The sequence below is a fragment of the Spermophilus citellus genome (assembly GCF_964194105.1).
Source record: "Spermophilus citellus genome assembly, chromosome: 3".
Lineage (NCBI taxonomy): Eukaryota > Metazoa > Chordata > Mammalia > Rodentia > Sciuridae > Spermophilus > Spermophilus citellus.
Genome location: NC_138184.1, coordinates 41,574,967 through 41,588,890, shown reverse-complemented (window position 1 = coordinate 41,588,890; position 13,924 = coordinate 41,574,967). Strand labels below are relative to the sequence as shown.

The 13,924-nt window shown below is 45.4% G+C and overlaps 1 protein-coding gene across 8 annotated transcripts in view; it reads left to right on the top strand.

Moving 5' to 3' along the window:
* Positions 1 to 5,745: 5,745 nt before the first annotated feature.
* The window catches only part of KAT2B (lysine acetyltransferase 2B), a 115,546-nt gene continuing 107,367 nt past the window's right edge, over positions 5,746 to 13,924 (top strand). For all 8 annotated transcript variants that reach the window (XR_014020968.1, XR_014020969.1, XM_081285326.1 and 5 more), the window contains exon 1: positions 5,746 to 6,187. Coding sequence is in view for 6 of the 8 variants with exons in the window: in XM_081285326.1 (XP_081141452.1) it covers positions 5,879 to 6,187 (309 nt within the window). In the remaining 2 variants the exon portion in view is untranslated. The remainder of the gene's footprint in view (positions 6,188 to 13,924) is intronic.

Genomic DNA, 13,924 nt, shown 5'->3' with positions numbered 1-13,924 from the left:
TCTTCTTGGTGTTCACTTCTTAAAAGTGCACTGTGCATCGGAAGAGCTTATTAAATGCTTTCAACAGCCTGATGAGGAGGAGGCAGCAAGCTCCCTGAATCCTCTGCCATGGAGAATTCCCTGCCTGGTGCTTATAACACACTTTAAATAGGCCTGGAAACTGTGGGCCTTTAGCCTAAGGCAGTATAGATGCTGGGGGTGGGGGGTCGGGCAGCAGGGAGAATAATGAAAAATAATGTTTCGTAGATGTCAGAAGCCATTCACCATTCAGACACTGATGGTTTTCAGGGAGGATTAAAATGAGGTTGGCTACTTCTGATTCAAAACATCCTACAAAAAGCCTGCCTCCTGAATTCTGAGGGTGGCTTTGTTACCAGAAAAAGTCTGGGCTGCGGGCTTCTCCAAAGCCAACACTTGTTTTTTGTTGTTGTTGTTTTTTGTTTTTATTTTTGGTACCAGGGATGGAACCCAAGAGTGCTCTATTACTGAGCTTCTCTTTTTGAGACAGGATCTCCGTTATTTGTTTAGGGCCTTCCTAAATTGCTGAAGCTGGTCACTGGGATTACAAGTGTGTGCCACAACCCCTGGCTCAAAGGCCAACACTTGGGAGAGAAGAGTTGGTGGAAAGGAGTCAGGTTTATTCAAGGGCTGGACCTGAAGAAAATGGATGGTACATCTTGGGGGATAGGGTGAGGTGGGGGGATGAGTTGTACAAAGGTTTTTGGTTTTTTTTTTAATTTAAAAATATATTTTGAATTTTCTTTCTTTAAATTTGTTTATTTGTTCTAATTAGGTATATGACAGCAGAATGCATTTCTGTTCATTGTACACAAATGGAACGCAACTTTTCATTTTTCTGATTGTACACAACGTAGAATCGCACCATAAGTGCAGTCTTACATGTACCTAGGGTAATGATGTCCATCTTACAAAGGATTTTTATAAGAATGGAAAAGAGAAGCAGGGCAGGAAGACTATGTGCTGAGTGGGGTCTTTGTCAATCTTTTCCTTCATTTTTAATTTTTTTACTTTTCGCATTGGGGATTGAACCCAAGTGTGCTTTGCCACTGAACTACACAGCTACACCCCTAATCCTTCAGTTTTTAAAAATATTTAATTGTTTTTAGTTATTGATAGAACTTGAACTTTATTTTTATTTATATGTGGTGCTGAGATTCGAACCCAGGGCTTCACACATGCTAGACAAGCACTCCATCACTGAGCTACAACCCCAGTCCTTTTTTTTTTTTTTTTTAGTTTGAAACAGGTTCTTGTTAATTTATGGAAAGGCTCAGTATATTGCTGAGGCTGGCCTCAAATTTGCATCCTTTTGCCTCAGACTCCTGGGGTTGCTGGACTCTCTTCTTTTTTTCTTCTTCTCTAGAACAAAGGCAATGGACCTCTACTCCCAGGGGCTAGTTCCTGGATTCTTTTTAGATAGACAGGTTACTTTTTTATTTTTGTGGTGCTAGGGATTGAACCCATGTGAGTTCAAACCCATGTAAGTCAAGCACTCTACCAAGTGAGCTATATCCCCAGCCCCAGACAGGTTACTTTACAGTAATTTACAGAACTAAAGAACAAGGAGGGAAATTACAAAAGTCATTCAATGATCTGGGACCTGTAAATCTAAAGATTATTTGGAACCATATAGATGAGACGCCCCTTTAGAATTTAGGTTGCTGGGCAAAGGGAACAGGACATAAACCTTGCAAAATGATTAGGAATTATGGGGAGCCAGGAGACTGTACAGCGGGAGAAAAAGATAATTCCAAAGGAGTGGCTCTATTACAATTTAGGAGGGGGATCCTGGTTATGGAGGGTTAATAATAAATCTGAGTTTTCCCAACATTTTCAAACATATAGAGAATTGGAAAGAATGATACAGTGAACAACCTACCTCGATTTTAGCATTACATTTTGTTCTACTTGCTGTATCACATCTCCATTGTTCATCTACCCATTTCCCTAGGCATCATCTTACTTTCTGATGCATCTCTCCCTTGTGGCTTTGAAACTTACATGTTTTTTTTTTCTTTTTCCCAACCTTCTTCTCTTTAACCTTTTCCTCCCTGTTCTTCTTTTCCATAAACTTCTTCCTGATCTCCCTGATCTTCACCTTCCTGATCTCTCCTCCCTAATCTCATTTTCCCTGAATCACCTCTCTTTTTTTAAAAAAAGCCTGCTGTTTCTGCAGATGGGCAGAATCAGAGCCTTTGAGATAGGAGTCCCTTGTGTTTCTCCTTTGCTAGCAAAGCAATAAACCTTTTTCCTTTTCCTCAAAACCATATCTTTGTTATTGGGTTGGCATTGGGGACAAGGACCTAGCTCTTGGCAACAAAAGTACACAGCATTAAGAAATTGCATGGGAAGACATTTGTTTTTGTAGTTTTTTTTTTTTTTTTGATGTGTGTGTGTGTGTGTGTGTGTGTGTGTGTCACTGTGACCAAAACATTTATTAAGAATGATTTTAGAGGAAGAAAAGTTTATTTGGTGTTCAGAGGTCTCAGTCCTTAGATGCCTATGTGCTCCATTGCTCTGGGTCCAAGATGAGGTAGAGCATCAAGGCAGAAAGTTATGGTAGATGAAAACCAGCTCACACATGGCAGCAAGGAAGCAGAGAGAGATCTGCTTACCAGGGACAAAATATAAACCACACCCACCTGCCTGCAGTTACCACCCAGTTAATCACTATCAGTGGATCAATCTACTGATTAGGTTTCAACTCTCATATTCTGATCATTTCACCTCTGAATGTTCTTGCATCCCCTCACACATGAGCTTTTAGGGGACACCTTATATGTAAACCATAACAACATTGCACCCCCAAACTTTCAGAATGAGCACCACTAAGTAGGGTCCAGGCTCCTTCAGCACTAGAGATCGAACCCAAGGGTACTCTACCACTGAGCTACACTCCCAATCCTTTTTATTTTTCAAGTTCAAGACAGAGTCTGGCTAAGTTGCCCAGGCTGGCCTTGTACTCGTGATCCTCCCGCCTTCAGCCTCCTGAGTGCTGGGGGTTATAGGTGTGTGCCACCATGTCTGGCTTTAAAAAAAAATTTGTAGTTGTAGACGGACAGCATGCCTTTATTTTATTTTTATGTGGTGCTGAGGATTGAACCCAATGCCTCACGCTCTGCCACTGAGCTACAGCCCCAGTCCTAAAAAATTCTGGGGGGAAACATTTACATCCAGTGAAATGTACAAAATATCAGCTATATCATTCCATCAGCTTGAAAAAAAGCTTACAAAATGGCATCCAAACCTCTATATCAGTATCTGTTAACATCATAGTGTAAAAACTTTAGGCAGGTATGGCATGTTAGAATCCCAGAAACTTCTAAAACTCAAGTAGAGAATCCCAAGTTCAAGTTTAGCCTGAACAACTTCTTTTTTTTTTGGGGGGGGGATTTGGGGGGTACTGGGGATTGAACCTAGGGGTGCTTAACCACTGAGTCACATCCCCAGCTCTTTTTATTTTGAGACAGGGTCTCCCTATGTTGCTTAGGGACTTGCTAAATTGCTGAGGCTGGCTTTGAATTTGCAATCTTCCTGCCTCAGTCTGCTGGGTTGCTGGGGTTAAGAGTGTGCCCCACCACACTTAGCCAGCCTAGATGACTTTTGAGACCCTGTCTCAAAATGAAATGAAAATGACTGGGGACATAGCTCAGTGGTAGAGCACTAGATTAGCATGTGTTAGGCCCTGGGTTCAATCACTAGTACTTAAAAAAAAAAAAAAAAAGAATAAAATTTGATCTAACAATCACAGTCACTAGATAGTTGGGGGAAAACAACAACAAACAAACAGACAAACAAACAAAGATAGTTGGGGCTCTCACTGGGAAATTTAGGAAGAACCTGTCTTAAAAAATAAAAAAAAGAGCCGGGGATGAAATTCAATCCCCAGTACCCCGCCCCCCCCCCCCCCGCCAGAAAACAAACAAACAAACAAACAAACAAACCCTGCAGAACATCTCAGTAGAGAAAGAGAATAACAATGCTAAGACAAAGCACCTTAAGCTGAGAAAGGAAACCTGAAGTTAATTGTCCTGATCCTTCTGATGGAACCTAATTAAGGCTCTGCCATTCTAGATCTTCAGACTGGACTCAAGCTGGGAAGGGATATTTCTTTTTGCCCTGCATAACATCGCTGTTCAGATCTACAAACTTTTCTAACCTTTTAAACACATCACTCTGCATTAAGAGTTAAAAGAACAAAGAATCTGGAAAAAGGATAGAGGAAATTAACTGTAATAAACAGGATGGTAAGGGGAATGTGTCCAAGGAAAACCACAACCTTTAAGGAATCTGTGGCTAGAACTGGACAAGAATTATAAAGCATGCAAAGAATCTAATCATAAGTACATTTTGACCCATATTACATTTGATAACACTCGCTCTGCAAAAGTAGGGCAGTTGTAAATGGTCCGAAGAAATAGTGCTGGGCTTTTAAAACGTGCTTTAGAAAAGTCGACCAATGGTGCACAATTTTCAAATACAAAAGTGAAATGTGTGCTCCACAGTAGTGAACACCGTCCTCATTGTCATCAGCAACAATAAAAACAATGTTTTTCAAGTTTCAGCAACAGTTGAAACACTGTGAGACTCTGTGTGTGTGTGTGTGTGTGTGTGTGTATGTGTGTGTGTGTGTGTGTGTGTATGTGTGTGTGTGTGTGTGTGGTGTGTGGTTAAGTTTAAAGCCAAAATCAATATTCATTTGGATGTTGCCTAATTTTTTCTCTCTGGCTAATATGCATTGTGGTATCAATTTTGAAACTATTTAATACTTACGAAAAGAGCAGATTATAATCCTACCAATCCGAGACGAACCCTGTTCAACTTGCTGTGTTCAAACTTTCCACTGCGCGTAGTTTTTATTTTGACAATGCTTTTAGACAGTCGTTCTGTTAGCAACCGACACTTTCAAACAAAAATTACAGAATATATTCTGAGTCCTTCTCCTCTTTTGACAGATTTGATCCAGAACTTGTTACGGAAAGAAAGCGTTCTTAAATCATAACAATAAAAAAAAGTTGGACAGAAAAGTATTTAAAAAGAGACCAGGAAAACATTACGCCTTTATTTTGGTGAATTAGCAACAAAGAAAAGGATTAGCATGGACGGGTATTTTTCAAAAATATTTTTTTCCTCGGGCTCCCGCTAGGGTGGAGGAAGTTGTCTTCGCTCGGAGAGAGGGTGGAACCGAGTGGAAGGACGAGTGACTGGGAGGTCCTCCCTCTCTAGGGCTTGCGAGTGCGGGTCCGCTGAGGGAGGGGGCGCAGAGCGGCGGGGGTGGGGGGAGGAGATCAGCAGGTGCCTGGGCTCCAGCCCCTACCCCCACCCTCATCTTCACTCTCACCCACACCCGGGGATTGGCCTCGCCCCCTGGCGGGCGAGCGCTAGGTGTAGGGACTCCCGGGCTGGGGGCGCACACCCGCGGGCGGCGGAAAAGAGGCGGCTGGGGCCTCCCGGCCCGGCGCACACTCGGAGGCCGGCACTCGCCCGTGCGCACCGCCGGTCCGCAGCCCCGAGGAACATGTCCGCGGCCAGGGCGCGGAGCAGAGCCCCGGGGAGGAGAACCGGGGGAGGAGGTGTGCAGTGGCGGCGGCGGCCGCGGAGCCGCTAGTCCCCTCCCTCCTCGGGGAGCAGCTGCCGCCGCCGCCGCCGCCACCCTCAGCGCGCGGGCCGCGGCCGGAGCGGGCGGGCGGGCGGGCGAGCGGCGCGCGGGGGCGGGCGGGGGCGGGGAGGGGGGTGGGCGCAGGGGGCGGGAGGGCGTGGGGGAGGGTCTCGCGCTCCCGACGACCAAAGCCCGAGCGGGAGACCCTGGCGGCGGCGGCGCCTGACACTCGCGCCTCCTGCCGTGCTCTGGGGCGGCATGTCCGAGGCTGGCGGGGCCGGGCCGGGCGGCTGCGGGGCGGGAGTCGGGGCAGGGGCCGGGGCCGGGGCGCTGCCCCCTCCGCCCGCAGCGCTGCCGCCCGCGCCGCCGCAGGGCTCCCCCTGTGCCGCCGCCGCCGCCGCCGGGGGCTCGGGCGCCTGCGGTCCGGCGACAGCAGTGGCTGCGGCGGGCACGGCCGAAGGACCGGGAGGCGGTGGCTCGGCCCGGATCGCGGTGAAGAAGGCTCAGCTGCGCTCCGCCCCGCGGGCCAAGAAACTGGAGAAACTCGGAGTGTACTCCGCCTGCAAGGTACCCGCTCGGCGCTCCCAGACCGCAGTTGGGGGCCAGGGGCCCGGCCCGCGGGACCCCCGCCCCTCCCCCCGCCCCCACCTCTGCCTCCCGCCTCCAGTCTCCCGCCTCCCGCCTGGGGCCGCTGCACCGCGGAAGTGCTGCTGTCGCCCGCGCGCAATTAGCTGCTTCTCGGATAAGAGAGTCTCGTTGGGTTGGAAGAAGGGGATTCACCCAGAAGGAGAGAGCTTCATTTCAACCCCGTGGAAAGAGTAGCCTCGGGTAGTCCAGTTCCCGGGCTACCCTGGGGCTTTGTTGCTTTGTAGGAGCTCGCCGGAGCCACTTTGACGGGAGTGGATCCGTATTTAGTGTGGCGTACTAACCAAAGCTGGGATAACATCTTTTGGGGGGATCTGAGCGGTCCTCTCTACGTTCGACCTCTAGCCTTACTCCTACTGGGAGGAGCTGGGTTCTAGGAGTGAGGGCGGAGAAGGTCTTGGACTTCGGAGCATTGGGAAAGCGAAAGGGAGGAACATGCTGGTGGGTAGGTGGGCATGGCCTGAGGCGAGGGTCCTGTGGCGCCTGGAGGCCTCGGCGCGCGGTGACAGCCCTGTCATTATTGTATTATTACTTGTTTAGTTAAAGCGCCGTCCCAGCTGCTCGGGGTGTAAACAGGATTTGGCAAGGTGACAGCCCAGCGTGGCGAGCGCTACTGCTCAGTTTGAGGACACATTTCTTGCCATCTCCTCTCCATGCCAGTTCTAGGCACCCTGTGGCCCCCAGCTGCAGATCCAGTTGTGAGGGCTTTGCTCCTGAGATAGGAGATTGCCCGAGGCCGCGGGGTGGACTGGCCCTGCGCTGTCAGCAGCGGCTTTGTTTTGACAGGGTGACAGCTGAGGGGGGCGGGGACTTGGCCTTGTCAGCTCCTGCGGCCTGTGGCTGAGGCAGGGAAGACACACACACACACACACCTCCCATCTATTCTTCCCGCCTGCTGCAAACAGGGTCAAGTTCATACATTCCATATTCCCAAAACTGTGCTGCAGTGGCACTTTGGAATTTTGGTGTGCCGATTATTAGTCCTGCTAGAATGTCTCCCTGGTGGGGATGCTTTTGGTATTTACAGGAACTCTTAATGGTAGCTGAATGCTTGTGCTTACCCTTTTTCCACAGCATTGCCTAATGTTGAGCTTTTACTTTGTCCTCCTATCTTTGCTCATTTAACCTTTGTGGAGTGAATAGAGGATCTAGCCCAGGGCTTCTCAAACTAATATGCATGAGAATCAGCTGGGAAGCCGGTCCTAATGCTGACTTTGTATCTGAAAGTCTGGGGTGGGGCTGATGATCTGCATTTCTAATAAACTCCCAGGTGAAACTTTGCTAGTTCTCTGACTGCCTTCTGTGTAGCAAGATCTTTATTCATACCTGGACAATATATTACTAGTTCCTTCTGAATTCAGCTGAGAAATTGGGAACTGTGAAATAATGATGCCACACAGTTGGTATTTCTGAAGAAGGAATGCAAAAAAGATCAAGTGGGGAGTATCTTCCCAAAGAAGGTGGAAGCCCAGGAGTTGGTTATAAAAGGCATTAGATTAATGAAAAGAGGACCGGAAAGTGTAACAGGCAGAAGGGAAAACTCTGCGTAGAATCAAGAGTGCATTCAATTACTTGATGGCCACAGTGGGCTAGTGTAAGAACTGAGTCAGCTCAGTGTTTCTGCCTTTGCTTTATTTTTAAATTTATTGATTTCCTATCACCTGCACCTCTTCTTCCTGCTGCCTGCTGTTACCTTAATTTCTGAGAACTTTCTGAAGTTTTGGTTGTATCTAAAACCATGCATATATTTGACCTTCATTGAGGCAGGGAAGAGACACACACATTCACACACCTTCCATGTATTAAGATTTCCATGAGTGAGATGAAGCATCTCTTCTAAAGTTTTTGACTTGAGTTTCCTGTTCACATTCTCAACTCAACTCACAGAAGGGAAAACCTCTCTTATTAATGGCCTCTCTGCTGCTGAGCAATTGAATGGGTCAATTTTTTTTTTAAGAGAGAGTGAGAGAGGGGAGAGAGAGAGAGAGAGAATTTTTTTAATATTTATTTTTTTTAGTTCTCGGCGGACACAACATCTTTGTTGGTATGTGGTGCTGAGGATCGAACCCGGGCCGCACGCATCCCAGGCGAGCGCGCTACCGCTTGAGCCACATCCCCAGCCCCTGAATGGGTCAATTTTTACTAGCTGATTTATTCAACAAATATTTTGAGGGGTCTCAACTGGTTGCCAGGCATTGTGCTTGGTGTGTGGTTGGCCTGTGACACTCAGGATCTGTTATGGAGATGCTTGTGTAGATGTGTGTGTTGAAGTTGTAGGGAGGAAGACAGTGGACCAATTACAATGAAGTTTAGAAAAAACTTAATTGAGCTGGGGATATAGCTCAGTTGGTAGAGCCTGCCTTGCATGCACAAAACCCTGGGTTCAATCCCTAGCACTGCCAAAAAAAAAAAAAAAAAGAAAGAAGAAAAAACTTACTTGAGCCTATTGTGGTGGTCACACTTGTAATCCCTGCTTGGTTGCTGAGTTCAAAGCCAGCCTCATTAAATTAAAGCGCCAAGCAACTGAGTGACACTCTGCCTCTAAATAAAATACAAACCAAGGGCTGAGGATGTGGCTCAGTGGTTGAGTGCCCCTGAGTTCAAACCGTAGTACCAAAAAAACAAACAAACAAACAAACACAACACAACTTTCTTGGAGTGGTGTAAGGACTCTGAGCAGGGCAGCTCATATTTTAGAGGCATGGGTAGTATAGGAATGACTTCCTAGAGGAAGTGTCATTTGCTGCTGAGGACTCTTGGCAGTGCAGGGTGGGTGGGGTAAAACTTCTTGTAGTGAAGAAACTGAAAGCAGATCTGTAAGCTTGGAGCTGGGCCAACCCAAGCCAGGCCTCCATTGCCAGGAGTCCCTGGTTTGGGAGGGCTGTTGTGTGGCCAAGTGGGTGCTGGGGAATCCAGGACTCTTAAATTGAGGAATGACATCTCAGTTTTTTTTTTTTTTTTTTGTGGTACTGGGGGGTTGAACCCCAGGGCTGCTCTACCATGGAGCTACACCCCTCTGCCCCTTCTACAATTTATTTTAAGTCAATGTCTCACTAAGTTGATCAACCTGGTGTTGAACTTGTGATTCTTCTACCTCTGGACTTGTTGGGATTGCAGGTGTGGGCCCAACATTTTTTTTTTTTTTAATTGGGCTTGATTGGGTATGGTGAGTCTCTGAGAGTGCAGAATCTGAGGTTCTTTCTCAGCCTGTCACCACAGTTGCTATAGCAGGCCCCAGATAACAGATTGTTATACAGTTTGCCATAGCCCCTTGGCAAGTTGGAAAGAGAGTAGAGAGGTTAGAGGTGGGATCTGGAAAGAGATGTAGTTTACTAGGGGTTATTGGAAGGAAAACAAGTACCAGACCTGATCAAAGATATGGCCTTTAAACTTCACAGACAAAACAAAAAAGAAGGGAGCTAGTTCACAGCCAGGGTGGAATGCCACGCCCCAGAAAGAGGGGGAGGGGGGACAAAAAAGAAAGAAAGAAATGAAAAAAAAACAAACAAACTTGTTTTGCAGGATCCAGAGTAGAGTTCTTTGAACTGTGTCCTGGCAAAGGTTGCCTCAGAGGGTCATTTTTGCTTGTGTGTGACACAATGCTGGTCTGACAATCTTGTGTCTCTTCCTCAGATCCTTGAGATTGTTTCCTGGGGTCCACCAGGCCTTATATGGCCACTGTTCTCCCTGGCCCTTTTTCAGGGCCTGGAGTCCATGGTTCCCTTTCATCTCAGGGCCTTTGCACACATTGTTCACGGGCACTGCAAACTCTTCTCACCTCACTTTAAAAGGAACTCCTGGGGCTTGGTGATAGATCATATGCCTAGCATGTGCAGAGCCCGGGGGTTCAGTCACCAGCAACAAAACAATGACAACAACCAAACCCCCAAATCCAAACCAGAGTTAACTCCCGACTGACTCTTCTGCACATGTCTGATTGCTTGCCTTCTCTGTTTACCCCCCTGGTCAGCCTTTCCATTAGAAATTACTCAGACTGCTCTGTACTCTTCCTTCCTGGTGGTTTTATGGTGATTTGTAAGTAAGTTTGATTATTTGATATGTGTTTATTAGAACCTCTGAATAGACTCTATGTGATGTGGTTATTGGCCAAGTGACTGGACTAGAGAACAGAAAATGGAGGAAATAATTAACTGTTAGGGGTTAGATGTGAAATTTTGGTGTGACTACTTGTTGACAATTGGTTGAAGGAGATTTTTCATGGAGGGCAATTCTAGGTATCCTGTATGTGTTGGTGGGACCATTTTTTTTTTTTTTTTTTTTTTGGTACTGGGGATTGAACCCATGGACACTTTACCACTAAGCTACATATCCAACCTGTTGTTGTTATTATATTAACTGCAGATTGAACCCAGGGGCACTTTATCACTGAGCTACATCCCTAACTTTCTTTTTTTTTTTTTTAGACAGGGTCTCCTCAAGTTGTCCAGGCTGGCCTCAAACTTGAAGTCTTCCTGTCCCTTCCTGGCCTCAGACTTGAGCCTCCAGTTTTTGGGATTATAGGCATACTTTGGGATTATGTTTTGAATGTTTTAGAAGAAACATCACTGGGTGTGGTGGTTGTCATGAATCCCCTCAGGGGAGGTTGAAGCAGGAAGATCACAAGTTCAAGGCCAGCCTTACAATTTAGGGAGGTCTTAAGCAGTTTAAAAAGAGCCTGTCTCGGGGCTGGGGATGTGGCTCAAGGGGTAGCGTGCTCGCCTGGCATGCGTGCGGCCTGGGTTCGATCCTCAGCACCACATGCAAACAAAGATGTTGTGTCTGCCAAAAACTAAAAAATAAATATTAAAAAAAATTTCTCTCTCTCTCTCCTCTTTCACTCTCTCTTTAAAAAATAAATAAATAAATAAAAATTTAAAAAAAGGGACCTGTGGATTTAGCTCCCTAGTAAAGAACCTCTGTGTTCAATCCCTGGTAACAAAACAAAACAAAAATTTAAAAGAAACTTCAAGTGAATATATGAAAACCCCAAATCCAAATCTCCTTGAATTAAATGTAAGTAACCTATTAACTTAAAAAACAAACCCATTGATTGACCCTTCCCAAAGGAATAGGTCATACACTGGGGTGGGGGTGGGGTGGGGGTGCAACAGGGGTATAGTAGCTAAAAATATGGGTTTAAAGTTACTTCATACTAATCTGAGTTAGCAATTTTTGTATGTCCAGCAGAGTGTGATCTTGGACAAGGACTTCACCTCAGCCTGCCTTTCCTTGTCTGTGAAGTGGGAATGATGCTCTCATGACGTAACTGAGGATTTAAAGAGGGCTGTCCAGAGCTGGGTGCAGTGGCATACACCTATAATCCTAGCAGCTTGGGAGGATGAGGCAGGAGGCTCACAAGTTCAAGCCCTGTCTCAGCAATTCAGTGAGGCGCTAAGCAACTTAGTGAGACCCTGTCTCAAAATAAGAAATACAGGACCTGGGCTGGGATTGTGGCTCAGTGGTAGAGTGCTCGCCTAGCATGCATGAGTCACTGGGTTTGATCCTCAGCACTGCATCAAAATAAATACATGTATTGTGTCCACCCACAACTAAAAAATATATATATATTTAATATACATTAAAATATGTATAATATATATTATATAATATATATAAAATAATATATATTTTAAAAATATGTTTATATATTTAATATATATATTAAAAAAATACAGTGTTCATAGTGACAAACAGCTTGAGACCTTATGTGTATCAGTCTGTGGTCACCAAGCATTTGTGGAGAGTCTGCTTGCTTAGGTACTAGGCTGAGTGCAACACTTAGAGAGTTACAGGGGCACAAAACTATAAAATTAGTCTTCACTTAAAAAATAACAATTTAGGCTGGGACATAGCTCAGTGATAAAACATTTACTTGGGTTCAATCCCAGTAAAGGTTTTGATCTAAAAAAGTAATGTGGACTATAGAATCTGCAGGATAGAATCTCTATGGAGCCAGAGGCCCATAGCAGCCTTGAATTTGTGATCCTTCAGCCTCAGCCTCCTGAGTAGTTAAAATTACAGGTGTGAGCCTCCACACCTTGCTCCCAGTCCCTTGCTAAAAACTTCCATTCCCCCTAAAAGTATGGTCCTGTCAAATTTCCCCCTTTTTCTTTCTTCTTCTCTCTCCTTCTCTCCCCTTCTCCTTTCTTTATACCCACTCCTTTTTCTTTTTTGGTACTGGGGATTGAACCCAGGGGCGATTCACTTAAGCCACATTCCCCAAAGTGTCTTTTTTATTTTTTTATTTTGAGACAGCATCTTGCTAAATTGCTTGGGGCTCTGCCAAATTGCAGAGTCTGGCTTTGAACTTGTGATCCTCCTGCTTTAGCCTCCCTTCCCCCTTCTGCTACTGTTTCCCTCTTTCTTTTCTCTTTCCAGTGCTGGGAATGGGGCACAGGGCCTCAGGCTACTAGGTAAGCACTTTAACTCTGGGTTACATTCCAGCCTCCTCCAGCCAGCTTTTTAAGGTGATATTTTGTATCAGTTGATTATTGATTTGCAGACAGAAAGCAAATTAAAAATATCTTTTTGGAGACTCTTTATACAGCTAGTATTGTTACAGCAAGATACAAACCAGAGTAAGGTAGATAAAATGTTGTTTTAAAAGATCAGCCTGTAGCTACATAAATCTATAGTGTACAATTATTTCATGCTGTGACTTCTCTAAAAGGCTCTAAGTATCATAGAGCCCAGCATGCACAGAAAAATGTTTCACTGGGCAGGAACACTACAAAAGGCCTGAGATATAAAACGATCATGAATAAAAATTGTTAATGTGACAGCCCTAATAATGTGGGGAAGATACTGAATATAAAGCAAACATATCTGGAGGAGTGGGTGGAGGCTGGGGCAGGAGGATGTCAAACTTGAGGCCAGCCTGGGCAACTTAGCAAGACCCTGACTCAAAATAAAAAATAATAAATGGTTGGAGGGGCTGAGGTTGTGGCTCAGTGGTAGAGCATTTGCCTAGTATGTGTGAGGCACTGGGTTGAATCCTCAGCAGCACATAAAAATAAATAAATACAGATATTGTGTCCACCTGCAACTTAAAAAAAGTTTGGGGATGTAGTTCAAAGGTAGAGTGCCTCTGGGTTCAATTCCTGGTAAAGGAGTGGTGTTGGTGGTGGGATAAGCCTGGATGGGTGGGGGAGGCCTGAGAGAAAGAGATCCATAATTAATTGTGTGGTCTTACAACATTCCAAGGAAGATTAAAATTCAAGCCTGAAAAGCTTTCAGGTTGCAATCTGTAGTTTTATGTACCTGAGAAATTAGTTTACAGGGCACAGCAGAACAAAATCTGAAGACACTTTCATTTTAGGAAGCAAGTGCTTGCAAATAGCAACTTGTGATGTAGCACCCTTTAAGGTTTTTTGTTTGTTTGTTTTTAAAACTACCTGGCAGATTTAAACTCAGTTGCTTGTTCACATTGTAATTCAAATAAATCAATAGTCTGACTTTTTCAGTTCTTCTTTTTTTCCGCCTTCCGCCTCCTTTCTTTTCTCCCTCCCCCCTTCATTTTCTTATTTTTCTCTGTACTTGGGATTGAACTCAGGAGTGCTCAACCACAACTCTTTTCAAGTACACCCCCCAAAAAAAATTATTTTGAGACAGGCTCTTGCTGACTTGCGAGGTTGGTTTAGAACTTGTGGTCCTCCTGCC